The sequence below is a fragment of the Canis lupus genome, chromosome 13 (genome assembly GCF_048164855.1).
Source record: "Canis lupus baileyi chromosome 13, mCanLup2.hap1, whole genome shotgun sequence".
Taxonomy (NCBI): Eukaryota; Metazoa; Chordata; class Mammalia; order Carnivora; family Canidae; genus Canis; species Canis lupus.
Window position 1 is genome coordinate 8,366,583 of NC_132850.1, and position 25,209 is coordinate 8,391,791.

The 25,209-nt window shown below is 52.1% G+C and overlaps 1 protein-coding gene across 2 annotated transcripts in view; it reads left to right on the forward strand.

Annotated features, from left to right (window-relative positions):
- DLGAP3 (DLG associated protein 3) overlaps nucleotides 1–25,209 on the forward strand; it is a 61,728-nt gene that overhangs the window by 33,560 nt on the left and 2,959 nt on the right. For both annotated transcript variants that reach the window (XM_072772011.1, XM_072772012.1), the window contains exons 6-9: nucleotides 7,879–8,092; nucleotides 9,014–9,327; nucleotides 9,640–9,725; nucleotides 24,562–25,046. In XM_072772011.1, the coding sequence (XP_072628112.1) occupies nucleotides 7,879–8,092; nucleotides 9,014–9,327; nucleotides 9,640–9,725; nucleotides 24,562–25,046 (1,099 nt within the window). The remainder of the gene's footprint in view (nucleotides 1–7,878; nucleotides 8,093–9,013; nucleotides 9,328–9,639; nucleotides 9,726–24,561; nucleotides 25,047–25,209) is intronic.

Below are 25,209 nucleotides of genomic sequence, written 5' to 3' on the forward strand. Positions count from 1 at the left end.
ATTCTTTTTTTTAATTCATGAAAGTCATTGCTATGTTTTCTTTTCAGTCTTTAAACATGATTTACTTTAGATATTTTAACATATTTGTAATAGCTGCTTTGCCGCTTTTGTCTGATAAATGAAACATTTGGGGACATTCACATTTTCTTGTTTATTTGCATGTCTCATTTTTTTTTTCTTGTATACTGAACATTTTAAGAAATATATTGTAGCAACTCTGGATTCTTACTTGACCTTTAAAATTTTTTAAAAATTTACATTCTAGTTAGTTAACATACAGTGCAATATTGGTTTCAGGAGTAGAATTCAGCAATTCATCGCTTATATACAACACCTAGTGCTCATCACAAGAGCCCTCCTTAATACCCATCTAGCCCATCTGCCACCCATGTCCTTCCATCAATCCTCAGTTTGTTCTCTATCGTTAAGAGTCTCTAATTTTTTTCCTTCTCTCTCTCTCTTTTTTTCCCTTTCCCCCCTTTCCCATATGTTCACTTGTTTTGTTTCTTAAATTCCACATATGAGTGAAATCATATGGTATTTGTCTTTCTCTGACTGAATTATTTCACTTAGCATAATGCACTCTAGCTCCATCCTCATTGTTGCAAATCGCAAGATTTCATTCTTTTTGATGGCTGAGTAATATTCCATTATATATATATATATATCACCTTCTTTATCCATTTTCATCAGTCATTGGACATTTGGGCTCTCTCCATAGTCTGGCTATTGCTGAGAATGCTGTTATAAACATCAGGGTGCATGTACCCCTTCAAATCTGTATTTTTTAATCATTTGAGTAAATCCCTAGTAATGCAATTGTTGGATTATACAGTAGCTCTATTTTTAACTTTTTGAGGAACCTCCATACTGTTCTTCAGAATGGCTGTACCAGTTTGCATTCCCACCAGCAGTGTAAGAGGGGCTCCCCTTTCTCTGCATCCTTGCCAACACTTAATGTTTCTTGTGTCATTAATTTTAGCCATTCTCACAGGTGTCAGGTGGTGTTTCATCATAGTTTTGATGTGCATTTCCCTGATGATGAGTGATGTTGAGCATCTTTTCATGTGTCTATTAGCCATCTGGATGTCTTGTTTGGAAAAATATCAATTCATGTCTTCTGCCCATTTCTTAACTGGATTGTTTGATTTTTGAGTGTTGAGTTTGATAAGTTCTTTATAGATTTTGGATTTTAACCCTTTATCAGATATGTCATTTGCAAATATCTTTTCCCATTCTGTACACTGCCTTTCAGTTTTGTTGATTGTTTCCTTTGCTGTGCAGAAGCTTTTTATCTTGATGAAGTCCCAATAGTTCATTTTTGGTTTTGTTTCCCTTGCCTCCAGTGACGTGACTGGTAAGAAGTTGCTATGGCCAATGTCAAAGAGGTTGCTGTCTGTGTTCTCCTCTAGGATTTTGATGGTTTCCTGTCTCACATTTAGGTTTTTCATCCATTTTGAATTTATTTTTGTGCATGGTGTAAGAAAGTGGTTCAGTTTCATTCTTCTGCATGTAGCTGTCCAGTTTTCCCAACACCATTTGTTGAAGAGACTGTCTTTTTTCCATTGGATATTCTTTCCTGCTCTATTAAAGATTAGTTAACCATATAGTTGTGGGTTCTTACTTTACCTCTTGAAGATTGTTATTGCTTTGTTTATGTGTTTGTGGATCCCTGGATTAAATCTGTGAAACCTGTCTTCCCTGCTAAATATGGTCTCTGATGTAGTCACTATTTTTTTCCTTGTTTTTATTTTTAAGCCTGGTTTCCTAGGGGTTGTCCTTGCATCTGCATAACTTAGTGTTCAGCCAGAGATTGGTCAGAGATTGTGCCCAAGAACCTTGAGCCAGAAAGGCTTTTCTCGGCTTATGGTTCTATGTGTGGACTAGGGACTGCAGGCTGTTTTTTTTTTTTTTTTTTTAATTGGAGTTCAATTTGCCAACATATAGCATAACACCCAGTGCTCATCCCATCAAGTGCCCCCCTCAGTGCCCATCACCCAGTCACCCCCACCCCCCGCCCACCTCCCCTTCTACCACCCCTTGTTCGTTTACCAGAGTTAGGTGTCTCTCGTGTTCTGTCTCCCTCTCCAATATTTCCCACTCATTTTCTCTCCTTTCCCCTTTATTCCCTTTCACTATTTTTTTATATTCCCCAAATGAATGAGACCATATAATGTTTGTCCTTCTCTGATTGACTTATTTCACTCAGCATAATACCCTCCAGTTCCATCCACGTCGAAGCAAATGGTGGGTATTTGTTGTTTCTTTTTTTTTTTTTTTTTAAGTATTTGTTGTTTCTAATGGCTGAGGAATATTCCATCGTATACAGAGACCACATCTTCTTTATCCATCATCTGTTGATAAACACTGAGGCTCCTTCCACAGTGTGGCTATTGTGGACATTGCTGCTGTGAACATTGGGGTGCAGGTGCTGCAGGCTGTTTTTAAGCCTACCTTGGATTTTACTTTTTGCCAGCCTCTCTTATGTTACCATTACAGGTGTGCTCCATTGGCCAGAGAGGTGTGGGTGGCTCGAGGCCTCTCTGGTCGCTGTTGTGCATGCACTCCCCTCTAGTTAACCCAGGATATGTGGAGAGCTCATCAGACCTTCTCTGGCTATCTCATCCCCTGGAACTCCTCTGTTAAATCCTTGCCTAGTGTGCCAGTCCATTGCATGCTTCCAAAAGTGCTGAAATCTCAGCTCAGCAGTACTGCTGGTTATCCTTGTTCCCCCCCTCCCCACCCCAGCTCTCCCCCCAGCCCCATTCTTGATATTATAGGACAATGTTCCAAATTCAGTGAGCCCCTTTTGGCAGTGGCAGTGAAGCAGCTGGTTTTCACAGCCTGCCTCACCCTGGTTGAACTATTGCAACTGATAGAGCCGGGAACTTGAGTAACAGGAGCAGCCCCAGGCAAGGACACCACAGACTCACGCTGTTCAGTAATTTTCACATATATGTTTCTTTGTTGTATACCTTTGATTGATTTTCAGAGTGATGAAGTGGTTGTTTTCGACAGTTTTGTCTAGCTTTATAGCTGTCTTGCCTGTCACCCTGTCATGCATAAAGCCAGAAGTCTGTAAAAATCTCCATCAGTCTAATTAACTCTTCAAATATTGCTGCTTCTACATTTTATTTAGTATGTCACCTGGAGCTCCTATTAGTGGTCTGTGGGACCTTCTTATTCTTCTCTCTGTGCATCTTGACCTCTTGTTCATATTTTCCATCTCTTCCTCTCTATGCTGTCTTCTGGGTGAATTCCTCAGATCTCTCTTCTGATTCACTAACTTTCTCTGCAGGCGTGTCCATCTACTATTGGATTCATTAATCGTGTTATTAATTTGACTTTTTTCTTTCAGTTCTGGAAACCAGGTTTGGTTCCTTTATATCTTTCTCGTCTTTTATTTGAAGCTTATGTCTCCTATGTCTTCAGTTTTTTCTTATAAGGTTTATAAGTTTGAAACACAGTTTAAAAGCTAATCTGAAAAAAAAAGCTAATCTGTTTTAGGTAAGGTAACACCAGCAGCTGTGACAGATCAAGCTTGCCTTCTCAATGGCTTAACTTAACAAAAGCTTAGGTTTTGTCTATATCACAGTTTGCATTATTATTATCTATTGCTGCGTAACCTATTACCCTCAAACACAGTGTCTTAAAACAAGTACTTATTATCTCACCATCTCTGTGGGTCTGGAATCTGAGTGCAGCGTAGGTGCTCTCTGGATCAGGTGACTCATGTGGCTTCAGTTAAGGTGTTGGCCGGGGCTGTAGTCATCTCAAGGCTTGATTGGAGCAATATCTGCTTCCTCACTCACTCACGTGGCTCTTGGCAGGCCTCAGATCCTCACTGGCTATCGGCCAGAGTCATCAGTTTTTTGACATGTGGGACTCACCACAGGGCTACTCCTAACATAATAGCTTGCTTCTCCCAGAACAAAGATCTGAGAGAAAGAGAGTGTCCAAGATGGAAGCCTAGTCTTTTTGCAATCTAATCTCAGAAGTGCCATCCCGTTGTATCTACCGTGTTCTGTTCATTACGATAAGTCCAGTCCACACTCGAGAGGAGGGGACTGCACAGGGCATTAATGCCAGCAGGTACAGATCATCAGGGCCTGTGTCCGAGGTAGGGCACCACATGGTCTGGTGCGACCTCATCTTCAGTGGGGCTTTATCTGTGAGGATCCTGAACAGCCTGGGTTAGGAGCGGGTCCCTCAGAAAATATTTTGCAGTTGCTTCTGTTAGACTGTTCTTGGCTTGTGATCATTTTATGTCAACTTTTAATTTTCAGGGAGGTGTCTGGGCCACACAGGCCCACAGGCCCACAGAACCCAGTGTCTGTATGAGGACCAGCTTGTGGGTACAAAAATTTTATGAGATTAGCCCACTTTTCCCTCTCTTCAGTGCCTAGACTACAGACAAGGTCCCTGTCATCAGCCTGTGCTGATAATTGATTTCTTTTTTCTTTTTTTTTTTTAGTTTACCTTTCATGACAGGTATTTTCCACTTTCCTACCTTTATGGAGGTTCTCATTTCTGATGCTGTGTTTCATGTGGACCCAACGCCTTACTCCTGCGTCCAAGTGGGTGTTGATACCTAAGCCCTTTGGTCCTTCAGGCCAGCAGCCCATGCCCCCACCTCCCACCACCACTGGGCTGTTTGCAGCCCTGACTCACACAGTTAATATTCTGATTTCCCCATCTCTTCTCTGCTTTTGTCCCCTGGGGACATATCTTGCTTTCTTGTGAGCTCAGCTATGCATATAAAACATTTCTTATATTTTATCCAATGTTTTAGAGTGTTTTGAAATGGGAGCATTTTCCAAGGTTAGCTAAACTAAATGACACAGGTAAAGGATACAGGATGTTGCCCAGCCCCCAGATGAACCCAGTGACTCTAGCGCAGACAATTTGCAATTAGACCCAAGCAAAGTATGTTCTTCGAAACATCCCACACCCTTGGAGATGTTTACTGATCCTGAGCCTGGTGTGGACAGAGGCTAACGTTCCATTTTCTTTTTTTGTTTTTAAGGTTATTTATTTAATTATTCATGATAGTCACAGAGAGAGGAGAGAGAGGCAGAGACACAGGCAGAGGGAGAAGCAGGCTCCATGCCGGGAGCCCGACGCAGGACTCGATCCCGGGATCCCGGGATGGCGCCCTGGGCCAAAGGCAGGCGCCAAACTGCTGAGCCACCCAGGGATCCCCAGGTTCCCATTTTCTAAGAGGATTCTTTGACTTTGACTCTACAGAAAGCGGGTGTGGGGGCAGCAGGCTGGAAGGCAGTTCAGCACAGCACGATGTTACAGTTTTATAATCACGATACAGTAAAGATCAGCACAGGTGCAAAATTCCTTTGGGAGTCTCTACAAGTCTGTATTTCCCTTGGGACCTGGTACCCTGTGGGAACTTCCAAAGCTCCTCTTGGCCAGTAGAGACGGAAGGCGTGTGGCCCCAGGGAGTTTCTCACCTTCCCTCTGTCTGCCTTGGGTGGAGTTGGGCACAGGAATTGCATATGGTTGGGACTTCAAGAGCTTCAGAGACCCTGGGAAGGAGCGGCCCCTGAAAGGTATCGTCGCTGTGATTTATGAATCTCTTACTACTAAGAGTAGTCTACTATGTCTACTGGGCACCCGCTATATGCCAGATATTATGGGTAATACTTTACACACAGAAGAGGCTTGGAGATACTGAGATAGCCGCAGAATGAGATTCCTTCCATCTGTGGTATCCAAAGTTGAGACCAGAATGCTCTCTACTGGGGTTAGATCAACTGTCCTGTGCCCCAGGAGGGATCCTCTGAGATGGATTGGTTCTACTTGGGGACTGTCTTGATCCTGGCCTAGAAATAGCAGGAGTTCGATCAACTTCGGAGCTGTGGGAAATACTCTGGCACTGCTGGTCCTTTGTACCCCAGACGTCCCGAGATAGGAAACCGGAAGGTGGGCTTGCAGAGGGTCGTGACGAAAGCCACAGCTGCCACAGGAGTATGGCTTGTGCCAAACATGACACAATTTAACTTCTACAGGATCTCAAATTGATTTTTCCGTGACCTATGATTTCCGTACACTTGTAATGAAGTTCCCATAGTACAAGCTGCAGAAAGAAGTCCAGACACTCCTTTTTGATTTCCTGGGCCCACACTCGAACCACAGAATCTGAGTTTCCAGCCAATTTTGTCCCTGAGCTTCAAAACAGCCAAAGCAAAGAGAAACATATAATTAGAGAGCCCTGGGTTCAGAGCCTGGGGGTGGAGCTTGAGTTAATGTAGTTTTAAAAGGTCCCCAGGAGAGTCTGATCGAGCCTGGCAAAAGAGCCAGGACACCTGGTAGTTAACTTTGGTAAGTCGCTCACAGGCTGGGCGTTGCTGGTCAAGTCATCTGCTCTCTCTGAGCCTTAGTTTGCCCATCAGTAGAACGGGATGGAAACTTCTGTTCAATTTGAGGTAGAATTTAGTGATACCATGTTATGCTTTGGAGGCGGGGTTATGGAAACATTGAGCTGCATGTTACACACGTGGTCAAGCCACCTCTTTATCTGTTGATTGCACATCAATATGATGCTGTGAATCTTCCCTGGGAGGTGTCATAAGATGCGGCCAGGGGACATTTGCTATGACATTTATCCATGATCCGTGACATCCTCCAATGGCCTCTCCATAATCATTCATGGGGGGATTTCTCTTAGGATCAGTAACAGGAATAGCTGTGGTTCTTTTGAGTGGTGGCCTATTTCCAGGTAGGGCCTGAGACCTTCACCTGCCACACTGACCGAGGGCTTGGTATGTACCAGTACCTGCATCAAGTGCCTCCCATGTTTTCCTTTGAGTCCCCTAAATAGCCCCATGAAGATGGTACCCTTATCATTCCCATTGGGCAGGTGATTCAACTGGGGCCCCAAAGTTTTAAGTAGCTTCCCCAGGCCACACTACTAGGAGGTGGCAGGGCCAGCTCTTGAGTCTAGGTGGGTCTCCCCCTGCTAGCCTGTGCAGGCAACCTGCAGGCTGTACTCCTATGATGCTTTGGCTGCTCGGAAGCTCGGGGTCAAATGTGCACCTATCCTGTGCTCTGGGTGAAGAGCTTATCCCTGGGACCACCCACCTTTTTTTTTTCCTTCGTGCAAATTTGCTCAGATAATATGAATAGAAGCTCAATCTCTGTAGTATATTTAGTCTCAGTGCAGTGCAATGGGACACGGTTCCATGAACAGAATTTTTGTTTTGCATTTTTCTTAGTTGCTTTGATTTTTTTTTTTTAAACACCATGGGTTCTGTACCGCAAAATATAGGAACAAAAACAAGAACCTCCGTCAGCAATGGCTGAACTTGCCTTAGAGGATGAAGGCAGGGGAAGCAGCAGGCCAAATCAGAACCCGAGGGAGTGGGCAGAAGGTGGGAGAAGGTTTACAACACTCGAAGGTTAATAATTTTTCCTTGATCACTTACCCATTGATTTCTTCCCAGCCTCACGGTATGGATCTCTATAGGTTGCTGTCAATCCATTTTGTGATGTGATGGGTCATACATAATAAAATGAGAGGTGGCCTTCCCTGCAGTTCCCCACGTCCATGCTGGGCTGGAGGGTGGGTGTCCCTGACACCTTCAGGGGGAGGTGAAAGAAATGGGAGGGGTTGGGGCTTGGTGCAGAGGGAGATAGGGTGGTCCTGGAAGCCTGGGAAGGCAGACACGGGGGGAGGTAACACTAGACCCCGAGGCAGGCCTTGGGGAGCAGCACAGGGCAGAGGCGCCTCCACCTTCCTGCGCCCCGACGGAGGGTCTCTTCCTCCGAAAGCAGGCGGCACACAGCCCGCGCACATCTGGTATGTCGGAGGCACCGCTTTCCTCCCAGAGCCCCAGTAACACCCCCCCCCCCGTCCCCCCGCAGCTCAGTGAGGAGCTGAACCAGCAGCTGGAGGCCGTGTGCGGGTCCGTGTTTGGGGAGCTGGAGTCGCAGGCGGTGGACGCCCTGGACCTGCCCGGCTGTTTCCGTATGCGGAGCCACAGCTACCTCCGGGCCATCCAGGCCGGCTGCTCTCAAGACGACGACTGCCTGCCCCTCCTCGCCGCCCCCGCCTCTGTCTCAGGGAGGCCCGGCTCCTGTGAGTGCGCCCTCCTGGGGCCCGGCCCGGCCAGGGCTGCGTGACCTGGGCGGCCGCTCGCCTCTCTGGGCCGGATGAGGCGGAGCTCGAGCCTTGGCGCGGGGTGCGCGGGCGGCCTGGGTCCTCTGGCGCCCCAAGGGTGTGGGTGGGGGCGGCTGACGCCCGCTGGGACACCCCCGGACACCTGCTGGGACACCCACTGGGATGCCCCCTGGGACAACCCCAGACACCCCCTGGGACACCTGCTGGGACACCCCTCCAGACACCCGCTGGGACGTCCCTGGGAAACCCCCGGGACACCTGCTGGGACACCCACTGGGCCACCTCCTGAGACACTCACTGGGCCACCCCCTGAGACACCCCCCGGGACACCCACTGGGACACCCCTTGAGACACCCCAGGGACACCCACTGGGACACCCCCTGGGCCACCCCCCGGGCCACCCACTGGGACATCTGCTGGGCCACCCCCTGGGCCAGCCTCTGGGCCACCTGCTGGGCCACCTCCTGAGACACCCCCCGGGACACCCACTGGGACACCCCTTGAGACACCCCTAGGGACACTCCCCGGGCCACCCACTGGGACACCCACTGGGCCACCCCCGGGACACCCTCTGGGTCACCCCCTGGGCCACCCACTGGGCCACCCCCTGAGACACCCACTGGGATGCCCCTTGAGACACCCCTAGGGCCACCCCCCGGGCCACCCCTCTGGGCCACCTGCTGGGCCACCCTCTGGGACACCCTCTGGGCCACCCACTGGGCCACCCCCTGAGACACCCCCCAGGACACCCACTGGGACACCCCCTGGACACCCCCCAGGCCACCCCTGGGACACCCCCTGAGCCATCCCCTGGGACACCCCCCGGACGCCCCCGGGACACCCGGGACACCCGGCTCACCCGCCGCCTTCCCGCCGCAGCCTTCAACTTCCGGAAGGCCCCGTCCCCCATCCCGCCGGGCAGCCAGGCCCCGCCGCGCATCTCCATCACCGCCCAGAGCAGCACCGACTCTGCCCACGAGAGCTTCTCGGCCGCCGAGGGCCCTGCGCGGCGCTGCAGCTCTGCCGACGGGCTGGACGGGCCCGCCCTGGGCGCGCGCACCCTGGACCTGGCGCCCGTGCCCCCCCGGGCCGGGCCCAAGCCCCCCACACTCATCATCAAGACCATCCCAGGCAGGGAGGAGCTGCGGAGCCTGGCGCGCCAGCGCAAGTGGCGGCCGTCCATAGGGGTGCAGGTAGGGGAGGGGGGCTGAGAGGGTGGGGGCGGCCTCCCCGGTGCTCAGGGCTTTCCTCCTGCTTCCCGAGCTGCTGAGGGGGTGGGGGCAGGACCGCCAACCCCAGGGCCAGCCCGTGCCCTCGGCACCCTTCCTTTCCGTGAACACCACCTCACCAGGGGTGTGGAGTGGGGGGGCCCTCTTGACCTCCTGGGTCCCTGTACTTGCTTGGGCCCCCTGGCTGGGGGCCTGGCCTCCACTCACACTGCCCCCCCCCCGGGTGCCTGCGTCCCTGGTCTAGCCCTGGCCCTGACTCCCCTGATCCTGCCCCAGGTGGAGACTATCTCAGACTCGGACACTGAGAACCGGAGTCGAAGAGAGTTCCACTCCATCGGTGTCCAGGTGGAGGATGACAAGAGGTAGGTCTGGGTGCGGCCTTCTCAGGTTTGGGGCGGGAGAAGCGGCTGCCCAGCCCTCCCCGCTCGCTCGGCCTGCTCCCCCTCCTTCGGGTCGCCAGGGCAGTCATCAGACCTAAAGGGAGTTCTCTTCCCACCCCTGCCTGCCTCGGGCTCCAGAGGGATGGGAGTGTTGGGGGAAGGGGACGCTGGGGAGAGGTGACTGCTAGGTGCCAAGCAGGGCCTCCTACAATTGTCCTTCCGGGGGATAGCAGCATTTTTCCCGTCCCCTGTTGCTCCCTGTGGTGTCCGAGTATGTGGACTGAGAAATGCGTCAGCCTGAACACTGCCTCCCGGGGTCCCTGGGCCAATGTAATGCTGCTCACCCAGCGTGCAACCCGTCAGGGCCCCTGTTACATGCATGCGCGAGTCTGTGACATACCGAGATGGTCAGATTACAGCAGCCACGGGTGTGGCCTTCGGTGGCCCCAGAAACCCGGTTTCCTTAATTTCCAGCTGCAGACTCAGCACGTGGGGTGCTGGGAGGAGTCCCCCAGTCTTTGGCTTCCTGTGCGAAGACGCTTTCTTTAGCGACCAGGTGGCAGTGCCGCAGTGGCCCGTCTGCCCCCTGGGCTGCAGGGCCCCCAGGCCAGCGGCCTTGAGTGGGGCGGCCATCAGAGTTTCATGTAATCCGTGTTGCCCGGGAGGGATACGACCAGGGTCCTAGTAGCAGCCCCTCATAGCTCTGTTCCCAGTTGCCATCACTGGGCCCTTCCCCTAAGTCCCCCTGTGTGCGTGTGTGTGCACGGTCACATGTGCATGGTCACGTCTCCTTGGGGTTCCTGTGGGCTCCAGCTGTGTTCTCCGTGCATCCTCCAGCCCCCCGCAGGCCCTTATGCTCTTCAGGCTGTAAATGCCTCCATCAAGGGTGACAGCTGTCTTATTGCCCCCATCATTCCTGAAAGCTACTGTCCTACAAACTCTTTTTTTTTTTTTTTAAGATTTATGTATTAGGGTGCCTTGGTGGTTTCGTCGGTTAAGTGTCCAACTCTTGGTTTTGGCTCAGGTCGTGATCTCAGGGTCATGAGATTGCACCCTGCGTGAGGCTCTGTGCTCAGTGGGGAGTTGTCTGTGTGGCACTCCCTCTCTGCTCTTAGGCCTGTCCCCCCTCAAATAAATAAATAAATAAATGAAGATTTTATTTATTTATTTGAGAGACAGAGGAGAGAGCATGTGAGTGAGCGGAGGGGGGCAGAGGGTGAGAGAATTCTTAGCCAGGAGCCTTATGTGGGGCTCCATCCTCTGACCCCTTAGATCACAACCTGAGCCAAAACCACGAGAGCTCAGCCGACTGGGCCACCCAGGCGTCCCTCCTTCCAACTCTTAATATTCCCCAAAGATCCCAGAGAACCAGAACTTTATGGCCAGCCCAGTTTGCAGGTCGATGGCCTGAGTTCTTGAGGGGTGGGTGGCAGATGTGGAGGGATGCAGCTGTGCGTGGAGCACACTTCCCCCAACTCTATTGCTGCCCCCGGCGCCCGAAACCAAGCCCGTTACCCCCACTCACACGCTACGGGATAGTCTGTAATGGGATATTGTCATATATTATGGGGAGGATATGAAAGAAGAAAGCTAAGAGAGAAGGGATCCCGTGTGGGGTGAGCAGATGACATTTAAGCTGGGACTCCAGGATTGAGTAGGACGCTCAGCTGATGACTGGGGGTGGAAGCGTCGCAGGAGGAGGGAGCAGCACACGACAAGGCGCTGGGGCAGGGCAGCGTTTACACACAGCAAGAACCGAAAGAAGGTTCCGGGGCTGGCGTGGGGTGGGACGGGGCAGTGGTGAGGGAGTGGATCGGAGAAGAGGCGGGCGCCGGGTCACGCAGAGCATGGGCGTGATAAGGAACTGGAATTTAATTATAACTGATGAGTAGCCATTAAAGGGTGAAAGGAGCATGACAGGGTCTAATTTATGTTTACAGAAGATCACTAGCTGCTAAGTGGAGAATGAATTCGAGGGAAATAATAGCGAGGACGCGGAGGCGAGTAAGCAGGAGTGTGTCCTGATGCGCAAGAAAGGGGACGGTCTTTTGCCTTGTGGAGGATCTAGGATCTTTTCTCCTATTGTCGTTGGTGACCGGGCACCACCCGCATGGGGAGGATGCAAAGCTTTATACGCTGATCTCTGTGTTTTGCTTCTGTGTCTTACTGGGACGCATAATCTATCTGAAAATCATGATGGGTTTTAGTCAGGCATGTTTTTTGTAAATGAGGATTTTTCTTTCTTCTTTTGAGAGAGAGAGTGAGACAGAGCATGTGTGCAAGTGAGGGGGAGAGAGAATTTTAAGGGGGGCCCCGAGCTGGGCGTGACACGAGGCTCGATCTCGCCACCCTGAGATCACGACCTGAGCCAAATCACGAGTTAGATGCTCCACTGCCTAGCCGTACAGGTGCCCTGTAGGTTTTACTTCTCTTTCTTTTTCAACAGAAAATGAGACCGGAATTTTATCGGATGCTCTTTCAGAATCTACTTAGATGACCATAGATTTTCTCCATTCGTCTATAATGTGATTTATGTTAATAGATTTTCCATGTTGGTCCATTATTTCATTCCTGGGATGAACCCTGCTTGATGCTATTATCAGTTTGGATTAAGTTTGGCTGTAACAGGACCTCAGTAGCATCTTAAGTGTGTGTGTCTCTCTCACTTAGAAAAAGAAGCAGCAGGGCTCCTGGGGCGCTCAGTGGTGGAGCGTCTGCCTTCGGCTCAGGTTGTCATCCTGGGGTCCCGGGATCGAGTCCTGCATCGAGCTCCCTGCATGGAGCCTGCTTCTCCCTTTGCCTCTCTCTCTTTCTCTCTCTCTGGGTCTCTCGTGAATAAACAAATAACATCTTTATTTTTTTTAAAGGTTAAGTTGTAAGTTTTTTTAAGATTTATTTATTTATTTGTTCATGATAGACATAGAGAGAGAGAGGCAGAGACACAGGAGGAGGGAGAAGCAGGCTCCATGCAGGGAGCCTGACGTGGGACTCGATCCCGGGTCTCCGGGGTCACGCCCTGGGCCGAAGGCAGGGGCTAAACTGCTGAGCCACCTGGGCTGCCCTGATGAGACATTTTTAATACAACTCTCTCAGAACTGGCAAATCAAGCATTTGAGATATATAATGTAGAAGTCCGATCATCTATGTAAGAATTGCATATATATGACTGAGGAAGCCTCAACAAATTCTAAGGAATAAAAACATCGTACAGAATGCATAGTGTTACCACATGCAGCAAATTTAGAAATCGGTAGTGCAAAAGGTACCTCCCCAACCCTTCCCCCTGCCAAAATTTGGAAACTAAAAAAAAAAAAAAAAAAAAAAAATCTTCAAAATAATTCATCAATGAGAAAGGAAATTGTGTTAATGGCTACAAGCTATTCAAAACGGAACATTGGAAATACTGCACCTCAAAACTTATGAGGTGCAGCCCTAGTAGGATAGTTAAAGGGAAATTTATAGCCTTAAAAACACATGTTAAAAAATGAGTTTTCTCATTTTCTCATTTTCATTTTCAGAGGCTGTAAAAAAGACAAAGATGGTAGGAGGGAGAAAATAAAGATAAAAGACAAAGAAACAATAGAGATGCTAACTGATGCCAAAAGCTAGTTTTTTAAAAGACTGATAAAATACAACTTTAAAAATATATTAAGAGGTGACTGGGTGGCTCAGTTGGTTCAGTACGTGACTCTTGATTTCGGCTCAGGTCATGATCTCAAGGTCATGAGATCGAGCCCCATGACGGCTCTGTGCCAGGTAAGGAGCATGCTTAAAATTCTCTCTCTCCGTCTCCCTCTGCCCTGCCCTGCCCACTTGTGCACACACTCTCTCCCTATCTCTCTCTAAAAAAAATAAAATAAAATGAAACGAAGTCATTTTTCATTAATTAATAAATAAGAATATGTTAAAATGAGAAGATATACAAACCCCGGACAACACTGATCGAGAAATAGAGGTAAAACATACATATATGGAATTTAGGAATGAAAAGAGGGGACATAAGCCATAGATACAATAAAAACTTATAAAATCATAACACTAAAAAAAAAAACCATAACACTATGACAAAGAATATCTGTGCCAAAAATGTTTGAAAACTGTCAAAATTTGTAAAATGGCCCATTTTCCTGAAAAATATAAAAGACCAAAATTGACTCAAGAAGAAAAAGAAAATCAGATAGGGGGCAGCCTGGGTGGCTCAGCGGTTTAGCGCCTGCTTTCGGCCCAGGGCGTGATCCTGAAGACCCAGGATCGAGTCCCGCGTCCGGCTCCCTGCATGGAGCCTGCTTCTCCCTCTGCCTGCGTCTCTGCCTCTCTCTCTCTCTCTGTCTCTCACGAGTAAATAAATAAAATATTTTTTAAAAAAAGAAAATAGGATAAGTCAATAGCCACAAAAGAAACTAAAGCTGTGTGATTCCCCGTGTTTCTCCTATTCCCAAAAGGCATCGGGCCTAGACAGTTTTATGGGCAACCTCTACCAAACCTTTAAGGAATAGATCATTCTTACCTGACACAAATTGTTCCAAAGAACAGAAACGCAGAGCATGCTACCAAACTCATTTTAGGAGTCCAGCCTAACCTAAATACCCGAACTGAATAACTGCAATAGAGCAAAATCGTCAGCTAATATTACTTATGAACAGAGACTATAAAAATCTTAAAGGAGGGCCACCTGGGTGGCTCAGTCGGGTAAGCGTCTGCCTTTGGCTCAGGTCATGATCCCAGGTCCTGGGATTGAGTCCTGCCTTGGGCTCTCCCTGCTCCGGGGGAAACTGCTTCTCCCTCTGCCTCTGCCTGCCACTTCCCCTGCGTGTGCTCATTCACTCACTCCCTCTCTTTCTCTCTCTGTCAAATAAATAGATATTTTTTTAGAACTCTTAAAGCAATAGCTATTCAAAAATTCAGTAAAATCTATAAAAAATAATACATCAAGATTATACAAAAACTGCTGGAGTTCCATATGTCCATGTTTCTTTGTCTTTAGCCACAAGAACCCTGTATTGAGCTCTGTGCTCTGCTGACTGTGTTGCTCCCCAACTACGACCATAGACCACTGCCTCTCTTGCAGCTAGATGCCGCCCCTCGATGAGGTTTCAGCCAACGCGATGTGGGAGTGCTGTGTGTAACTTTCAAGGCATCTTTTTTTTTATTTTAAGGATTTTATTTATTTATTCATGAAAGACATACAGAGAGAGAGAGGGGCGGAGGCACAGATAGAGGGAGAAGCAGGCTCCATGCAGGGAGCCCAATGTGGGACTCGATCCCAGGACCCGGGGTCACACCCTGAGCCAGAGGGAGATGCTCAACTGCTGAGCCACCCAGTGTCCCCAAAGCATCCAACTCTTGATTCCAGCTCAGGTCATGATCTCAGGGTTGTGGCACCCTCGGACGGGCTCTGCGCTGGGCATGATGGGGTCTGCTTAAGATTCTCTCTCTCTTTGTGCCCCCCCACCCCTTGCCATACTCACTCTCTCTTAAAAAAAAAAAAGTCTCACCATGATTTTGGATGTGTCATTTCCCCTGGTAATTTTATTAATTTTTTTCTTTATTTTTTATTTTATTCTATTTTATTTTATTTTTTTCTTTAGTTTGAGAGTTCTGTTCAGATGTATTCAGGCTTACGATTGTTATAGCTTTTTCATGGGTTGGTTCTTTTGTCATAAATAGGCTGCTTTTCATCCTTCCTATTGGGTTTTTTTTTTAAGATTTTATTTATTTATTCCCGAGAGACACACGGAGAGAGGCAGAGACACAGGCAGAAGGAGAAGCAGGCTCCATGCAGGGAGCCCGATATGGTACTCGATCCCAGGACCCCAGGATCACACCCTGGGCTGAAGGCAGGTGCTAAACCACTGAGCCACCCAGGGATTCCCCCTTCCTACTGGTTTTTGCCTCAAAGTCTGTTTTGCTTGATTTTGCTATTATGGCTACTTTCTTTTGGTAACTTCCCAAAATATCTTTTATCATCCTTTGATTTTCATCCTCCCTTTATCCTTATGTTTCAGATCTGTTACTTGTGCTGAAATTTACTAAATGTATTTAATCAATTTATCTATATCTTTCATTACTGATTTATTTGGACTTATTTTTATTATCTCTTTAAAAATCTTTTATTTGATATGCTCTTTCTTCATTGTTTATTTTCCCCCCCGCAAATAAGCTCTAGGCCCAACACGGGGCTTGAACTCACACCCCCGAGGTCAGGAGCTGCGTGCTCCGCCGACAGCCAGCCGAGTCCTCTATCATGCTTTTTCTTTGCTCTCCTCCTCTTCCTCCTCTACTTTTCTGCCTTCTATTGAACTGATCACATTTACTTTATTTCTCTTTATCCTTCTACTGGACATTTACATTTTGGTAGTGATTTTTCCTCAAATTTTTAGAAAATATGCCTAATTTAATATTTTTCTGATAAAGTCTAAAAATAGTATTTCCATCCTTCGTAGGCAAACACCAAGAACCTTGGAACACTTTAATTTCCTTCTTAGCTCCCTCCTCCCATCTCCCGTGTTGTATTTGTCTAGTATTCTGATTATAGCTCTTAAAAAAAAATTCTGCCAAATCACTTCGGTTTTTTTTTTTTAAATCTTTTATGGTTTAGTAGTTCAGATTTACAACCACGTTTTAACAATTTATGCATGCACCATCACCTGCCACCGCCCACTCCTTCCTCATGGTTCAGTGTTTTTCATGCCGAAATACGGCCCGAGCTTAGGACCAGTTTTAGAGTTCATGTCTCAGCTTGAAGTTTCTGTGTTTCAGTGGCGGTGCTCGTTGGAACCCACACCCACACACCAAAGCAGCCTCAATGCTCTTATTCTCAGCATCCTACTTCCCGGCCACGTTCCCGAAGCGTGACCTGAGTTTTCCAGTCCACGTTTGTAAGTGAAATGGACCCTTTTCTGGCTGCTGGCTTCCTGCACGGGGTCCCCGTCCAGCTCCCCGGGGTGCACAGGTGTGAGGGCTCCCCTCTCGCCCTCCCTGGGCATCACCATCTAGCCTCTAGCATATGTCTGGCCCAATATCCCCGTTGGCTCACTTGGCTTAGAGTCCCTTTCACTTCGGATTTAGGTTTGTCTTTCCTTTTTGGGAATTTCCCAAAGAGGTTTCGAATTTCCTCTTTGTTTCTAGCACCCGAAGCCTTCTCTCTTCCTATTTTCAAGCGTGGCGCACACTATAGCGGGGACCCCTTTGGACCTTATTTTATCCAGCATCTCCACGTGTTTGGGGGTGGGCGGGTGTGTGAGCGGGAGCTTCTCGAGTCCGTTGCGTCTACCGTACTGCCCAGTTGTCCGGATTAGGTTGATGGCAACAGACACAGAGAGAAGTGGACCGATTGGAGGAGCCCTTTGAAGTGAAGTTGCAGGAGGGCAGGGACAGGCAGAGAGTGGGGTCTCCCTTGCTCCCGTGTAGGTGTTCGTGAGGTCCTGTTGAGGGGAGCTGGGGAGGGGGAGATGGTGTTGGATAAGCGTCTGAAGGACTGGATTGCCCGGGACAGGTGATCACACTGGGAACCCACGGGGGTGACAGGTGGGAAGAGAAGAAATCTGGCGCATCTCTCTGGCCAGGCTCCCTTGCTGGTCCGATGCAGGCGTCCCTAGTTATCCACCTGCACTGTCCTTTCTGTCCCTTATGTCCCTGGCATTTTAAGTCTGACGTACCCCACGCCATGCCCCACATGGTACACAAAAGCGAGCCACGACTACCAGCAGCCTTTCTGGGCAAACATCCAGGAGCCCCCACCTGCTGCCGTCCCATTTCCTTGGACTCCCTTGTCCTTGCTCCCGTCTCACTGTCTCTCTCTGCACGCCGGGCGTACAAACTGCCAGGGAGCAAGGGCGTCTCCTTTTCCATCTTTCAGTGTGTCCCCCGTCAACCCGTTGGATGAAGAACTCCGCTTTATTGCCCCTTGTGCCTGTTGCCAGTGGGCTTGTCCCGGTGCCCATCGTCAGTGGCGACCTGGCTTAGGAATAAATAAATAGGGACGGGTGTTGGTGCGTCTTTACCTCTATTTGCACCTAACCCCCACCCAAGATTCATTTGTCCACGGGTATTTATTGGATCCCTATTATTTGTCCAGTACTTTGTCAGGCACTGAAGATACCGAGGTAAGTGGGGCCAGGCCTCCCTTGCCCCGTGGAGCAGGCTGCCGTGTTAATCCAAGACGCTCCTAAATGACGCAGATGTGTAGCCGTGGTGGTGCCATAGAGGAGAGGTCTGTGCCCGGTGAGAGGGGCGTTGGCCTAGTCGGAGGGATTTGGCAGGGCTTCCCCGAGGAAGTGACATTTGGGCAGAGGTCCCAGTGAACGATTAACACAATTTAACCAAGTGAACAAAAATTAACAAGGTGCAAGTGGGAGAGAAGAGTGTTCCAGGCAGAAGGAACAGCATGCGCTAAGGCCTTGTGGTGGGAGGGAGCACGCCAGCACTGTCGCAGGGCATCCCACTGCACCTGTCTACCCAGCCTCTGCATACTCCGGGCCAGGGTAAAGGAAGGCGTCAAACAAATGTCCTTGCCAAGTATTCGAAGACTCTTCCTGGGCCCTTTAACAACATAGAGACTGTAGGATTTTTTTTCCTCAAACTCTAACTGTGGGGAATCCCCTTGTACCTTTTAACCTCTGGATCTTCCCTACCAAGACCTTATCTCAAGTTCCAGGTTTAGCAAAAAAAGAACAAACAAAAGCCACCAGAAGTTTCGGTTAAATTTGGTTGTCAGATAAACCGTGAAAGCATTTCCAGTACGAGTAGTCCCCATATATTGCACGAGACGCACTGAAAAATCTGTTCTTTATTGGAAATTCAAATTTCACGGCGAGTCCTGTATTTTACCTAACAATCCTATTTATAACCAGCTGAGCCCAAATGGGGCCCCCTGGAGAATTCCATGTAGGAAAGCCGCCCCCTCCCCACTGCCCTTCCTTCGCCTCACGGCCGTGTCTGGGGCCTTGGGAATGGCAGGTTCCGAAAGAGTAGAGCCCCTTGGGCCCCGGCGGGGGGAGCATCCGTCGACATGAGCTCCTAGTCCCAGGACAGTCCTGGGAAAGCAGGTGCGCCGCTGGCAGACCTCAAGCCCTGATGTGGGCGCCGCCCTCAGCTCCGGGGCTTCTTTTTTTAAAAAAATATTTTATTTATTTATTCACAAGAGACAGAGAGAGAGGCAGAGACCCAGGCAGAGGGAGAAGCAGGCTCCCTGAGGGGAGCCCGACACGGGACTCGATTCCAGGACCCCGGGGTCACACCCTGAGCTGAAGACAGATGCTCAGTTCAACCACTGAGCCCCCCGCGCCCCCCCCCCCCATTATGTTTAAGCCTCTGCTGCTTCCCGAGAGAGGCAGCCATTGGCTGTGCTTTTGCTGGGCGGTCGCTGTCCCCCCCCGCCCAAGTATTCCCAGCGAAACCTCGTGGCAGCTGCTGGCTGTTCCCCGATCCTTGGACTCGTGTCTCTGGGGACCAGCCGGTTCCTTCCCAGAGCACCCTGTGCCATCCCTCGGAGAATCCCAGTAGAGACGTCTCCGTCAAGTCACCACGCCACAACTTCCAGAATCATCGGGAATGTGGCCACTGTCACCCCACCGTCACGAGGAGTGGTGAGGCCTCCTCGACCTTGTTCAAAAGCTTGGGGAGAAAATACCGTGACGGGCACGGTTACGGGTGAGCGATGATTCGCAGCCGCGGCGGCTTCTATCCTGCGGTTACGGCCGTGGCGAGGATGCCAGCGGACACTGCCAGGTCCAGAACGAAATTAGGGACGTAGGCCCCGGACTGCGGCACCCCAAAGCCTCATCTGTTGTCCTTAGGATTAGGTTTGGCTGTGAGTTACGGAGAACCCCCGGTAGGACAGATGTCTACGTCCCTCTGGCCTGGAAGAGGTGCAGAGTCTGGTGGGTGGGAGCCGGTGGGTGCTGGGCGGCGGCGGGACCCAGGCCCCTCCCGTCTTCTCACTGCTCCCTGGTGCTCGGCTGCCACCTCGTGTTCCCGGACGGCTGCTGGAGTCCAGCTGTCGCGTCTGCATTCCGGCCAGCGGGGAGGACATGCTCATGTCCCACGAGCTAGGACTTGGCCGTGTGGGCTACACCCGGGAGGCGGGTGAAAGAATCATTACTCGGCATGGCCGTGTGTGCAACTTAAACCTGTGGGATCCTGTTACCGAGGAGGGACGGATGGGTCCTGGGGGCTGAGCGGTGGTCCCTGCATCCCGCCTTCCAGCCGAGCCACCCCTGCCACCACCCCCCACCCAACCGCTCAGCCAGCACTTGTGTGGGGAACGGCTCTATTTATAGGGGAGACCAATGCAGATTGCCACCCAGAACGCAGTGTGCTGGGGAGGATGAAAGGGGTGTCGATCCAGGTGCCGGGTGACAGCAGGTGCAAGTGATCAGCGGCCATCACAGCCACGCATCACCACGGTGCCCTCGCGGGCTCTCCAGGCGCGTTCCTGCCGTCGTGCTTGTCCAGCTCCCTGTCTTTTCTGGCGAGAGCTCCCCGCCTCCCCACAGGGCCAGTGACAGTCACACAGGGCGGCCGGGCGCCACTCTCAGTCCTTGACGTCCGTTATCTCCTGCCAGTCCTGTGCACTGCTCTCACTGGTGGCTGGGGAAACTGAGGCACAAGCCCCACCCCCCAAGCTGCTCATTCTCGCTTCCTCCCTGACCCCCCACCCCTGCCCCCAAATGTCCATCCACATCTCGGAAGGATTGGGGTCGCCTGGTGGGGACCCCCCCCCCCGTTCCCATGTCCAGACCGAGCCCTAACTTCCCCGCCTCCTTTCCCTCACCTCTGCCACCGGTCCTGCCTGAGGCTGAGGCGGTGTCTCCCCAGGTAGGGCCGCCCCCCCACCCCCGGTCCTGGAACGGGCTGCAGGGGTGTAGACGCCGGCCCCCACCACCGCGCTGGACCACGCTTGGAACCGCCTGGCCCGGGAGGGGGACTGAGTACGGTTTGACTGGAACCCTCGGGCTAGCGCGACTGCCTGCATGGACGGGGTGGTGATGCAGCCCCGGAGGGCCGGTCCTCGGACCCCGGCCTCTTTCTCCGCGACCTCGGACCGGTTTCCCTTTACAGGTTGGTGGTTTCCCCTCGAGGCTGTGGGGCCGCCACAGCCCCCCAGCGTGGAACAACACGTGCTTACTGTCCCAGATCCCCAGGGCTCGGGCGCCTGAGTGTGCCTCACAGGGCTAACGCCACTCTGTAGGCAGCGCCGGCGCCCTCGGCACCCCCAGGAGCAATCCTCCCTCCGTCACCTTCCCCTGTGTCCGAGGTTACGCACTGTCCCTGGCTCGTGGGCTGCCTTCGCCTTTGGGGCCGCGGTGGCAGGGTGAGTCCCCACATCCCAGCCTGGGTCCCCCTCTTTCCTTATGGGGACCTTTGTGATTCGGCTGGACGCACCTGGGTAGTGCAGGCTCTTCCCATCGTCTCGGGACCCTTAGCGTCGTCGTATCTGCAAAGGCCCTTTTGTCGTGGAAGGCGACCTGTTCGGAGCTGCCAGGAACTAGGCTGTGGACCTCTTGGAGTGTGACTCTGCGGTCCCCGCAGCTTCCATCCTCTTGAGCAAGGCGCGGGGGAACCATCCTAAATCAAGCATCCCTCTCCTCCCCCTTGGAACAATCCCCCCCCCCCCCCAGATGGAGAGCTCACTGACAGATAACCTTCCTGGAAGGTACACTGTCTCCCCTTTTCCTCTTTTCTCAGCTAAGCTCTTTGAATTGTCTTGCTCAGTTGTCCCTCCTGACGACCTTCTGTCCCCTGCGTCCGCCCTCGGACTCTGCCAGACTGACTCCTGCCCTGGCTGCCGGTGGCTTCCATTTGGCCAAATCAGTGGACATCTTCCGTGGGCTATGTTTCCCATGTTGACAGCTCACACCCTTCTTGAGACCCTTGTCCCCTCCCTGCTGGCCTTTAGCTGACTTTGTCCTGGTTTCCATCCTCTTCTCCTTTGGCTTAGACGCCGCTGGGGCTACATCATCTCCACCTGCCCCTGAAATGTCCACGTTCCCCAGGGCTCTGCATCTTTGTTTCATGGCTCTTTTCTTGGGCGATCATGTCCCATGCTGCTGGTTTGATTACTTATTTTTATCTTTAGTTTTTTTTTTTTAAAGATTTTGTCATTCAAGTCATCTCTACACCCAGCGTGGGGCTGGAACCTATGACCCTGACATCAAGAGCTGCACGCTCCACTGACTGAGCCAGCCAGCTGCTTCTCACGGCTGGTTTTGTTATTAATTTACATTTTTTTTAAATTTTATTTTTCTTTCAAGTTTTTATTTAGGTTCAAGTTAGTTGATGTACAGTGTAGTATTGGTCTCAGAGCTATCAGCTCTCAGGTCTCAGAGCTTAGGGATTCATCTTTTACATGTAACGCCTCGCGCCTGTTACATCGGGTGCTCTCCCTGATGCCTGTTACCCCCACCTGCCGCCCCTCCAGAAACCCTCAGTTTGTTCTCTATGGTTAAGAGTCTCTTAATGGGTGATTTTCAAAAGCACTTGCCCAAGCTTGACTGGCTCCTGCTGGACCTGTGCCGATCTCTGGCCCCCGGCTAGGAGTCCTGGTGAAGACTGCGCTCCTCATAATCCCGAGCTTCTCAACTTGTTTTGATCTTCCACGAGATGGACATGGTGAAGGGGCCTCCTTGAGGTAGAGGCTTGAGGACCATGGAGCCTGGGGCGCGTATGCTGCTTCTGTTCTGGACCCCGTGGCCTGCTTCCATCCAGACAGAATGTGATCCCCTCAGGACCCTGGGAGGATGGGTGAAAGGCTGCAAAGGCAGGGGGCTGAAGGACAGGGGCAGTCAGCAGGCTCACAGAGGAAGAGAGGACGGGAGCCGGGAATGGACGGGGAGGGAGGAAGGCCATTTGAGAATGGGGAATAGCACAGGTGAAGGCTTAGAGTCCAGCCCACTAGAATCTACTTGGGGAACAAGGAGGATGCAGGCGGGATGGGGCTGGGGAGGACGACTGCTTCCAGTGTAGATGCTGGTGTTGGGTGAATGCCAGCAGAGGAAGCTTGAACTTTATCTTGTTGGCAGTGGGAGGCTCACGAGAGGGTTTCAGGCAGGGGAGTGAGGTGGGCAGGGGGGTCCGCTTTGGGACGACGGCCCCAGATCTGAGTGGACTGGTGAGTCCCTGATGGGACAATATGCAAGCTGTGATTTTTGAGAGAGGAGGTACCTTGGCGAGTACCGGTCCATTCCCATCGTTTTAGTAGTATACATGTGCGCACGTGTATTTATACCTAATCGTATGTACCGTACGGTATATTTTACAAACGCACGTAGACAGGGTGAGGGACTTCCCAGAGGCATGTAGCAACAAAAGCAGCATCAGAACTCCGATCTGACTCCCCATCTAGTGCTCTTCCTTGGTGCTGAGTGGAGACGGAGGTATGTCGAAAGGAGCCTGATCCCATAGAGGGCAGAGGCTGGTTCCAGTCCTGACCAGGGCAGGACAGGGCGGATGCTGGGGTGAAGACCGGGGTGAAGTCCGTGTGGGAGGCAATGTGGCTATGTTCTCGTGCTCTCTCCCTCCCCGGGTGGGGGTGGAGACACAGGGCTTGTTGGAGGCTGCACATGAGTGCATCTCTCTTTCCTGGGTCCTGCAGCATCCTTCTGGGCCTGGTTTCTATGGCAACAGGCTCCCAGCAGGCAGCCCGCCAGCTGGAGGGAAGCAGGCAGGCAAGGCAGGCGGCCTGGAGAGGAGGCCTGGGCAGCCAGCGCAAGGCTGAAATTGTGGCAGTTGGAGACTCTGGGGAGGCTGGAAGTTGCCCCCCCCCCCGAAGAGCTGCCCCCTTCCCCGAGTCCTGCTCTCTTTAGGCCATAACGGGGTGCAAGTGGCTTAAGACACATGGGTGCTTTATTTTATGGTCCTGACATTTCCAGACATCAAACTTGCGTCGACCCCTCCCCACCGCCCTCCCGTCTGCTGCCTCCCACTTCTTCAAGGACTGTCTGACCGCAGCCCCGCGCTTCAGGGGCAGCAGGCTCTGCAGAGGCAAGAACGCTGAACTGAGTTGGTTGGGGGTGGGGGGCGGGATGACAAAGAACAAGGCCAGTTGACTTTCTGTGTTGCAGAGGATTTGCATATTAACTCATAGACAAGAAATTTCCAGGCCTCCTGTCATTCCTGCCAACAACTTAATTCAGCAACACTGGCGCTGGCTGACTGTGTCTGGCCAGGCTGGGCTGAGCCACAGGGTCCCCAGGGGGACGTCCTTTCAGCTGCAGGCTCCTCCCTGCTCCGGGGCTCCCCTCCGAGGCCAGGCAGCTCTTCCTGGCGTTGGAGCAGCAAGGGTGTGGGAAGTGCTGGGCTGTGGCGGTGGCAGCCCTGAGTCCAGCTCCTGGCTCAGCTACTTGGTAGCCGGGTGACCACAGGGCCTCCCTGCTGGAGACAGAGCCATGCAGGTGGTGTAAGCTAGCGACACATGCTGTCAGCAAACTCTGCTCTTTTGTTAAAATGCTGAAATACTTTTGTGCTGTGGGTGGAGAGCCGCCTCCCCGGCCCCGTGGCCCTTCGGCTGTGCCCCACTGTCCGGCTTCGGCCCGGCCGTCGCGCTCCCGGGCTCTGGCTGCGTCCAGTCGGGCCGCCGTGTGCAGCATCCTTTCTGCCCGCGGAGGACAGGCTGTTGACTGGAACGTCAGCCCTGTCCAGAGGCGGCACAGCAGGCGTCTGTGCCCACCTGCGAGGACGGCCAGAGCGAGCGGCCGGGGTTAGTGTCCTCACGTTGGAGGTGGCTTTTCCCTTTTCCCATTCCTGCAGGGCCTGGGCTGGGAGGGGAGGGCAGGGCTGGCCAGGCAGGGGTGGAGATGACGGCCCCCTCTGTCACCAGGCGGGCAAGGTTCAAGCGCTCCAACAGCGTGACGGCAGGTGTGCAGGCGGACCTGGAGCTGGAGGGCCTGGCCGGCCTGGCCACGGTGGCCACAGAAGACAAGGCCCTGCAGTTTGGACGCTCCTTCCAGAGGCACGCTTCTGAGCCCCAGCCCGGGCCCCGGGCCCCCACCTACTCAGTCTTCCGCACGGTCCACACGCAGGGCCAGTGGGCCTACCGCGAGGGCTACCCACTGCCGTATGAGCCGCCGGCCACCGATGGGTCGCCCGGCCCTGCCCCCGCCCCCACCCCTGGCCCCGGGGCCAGCCGCCGAGACTCCTGGATGGAGCGCGGCTCACGTAGCCTCCCCGACTCAGGCCGCACGTCCCCTTGCCCACGGGACGGCGAGTGGTTCATCAAGATGCTGCGGGCGGAGGTGGAGAAGCTGGAGCACTGGTGCCAGCAGATGGAGCGCGAGGCGGAGGACTACGAGCTGCCCGAGGAGAGTGAGTGGGGGGCTCCATGGGCTGCGTGGCGAGTGGGGGGCCGGCTGCCCTCCGGGTGGGCTTCACTGGGCCTCCCGTGGCTCGGTTCTTCAGCCTGCATCTCCATGGGTGCCCCTGGCAGCAGGGCGAGCTGGGAGCCCCTGGAAGGAGGCGGGGAGCGGCT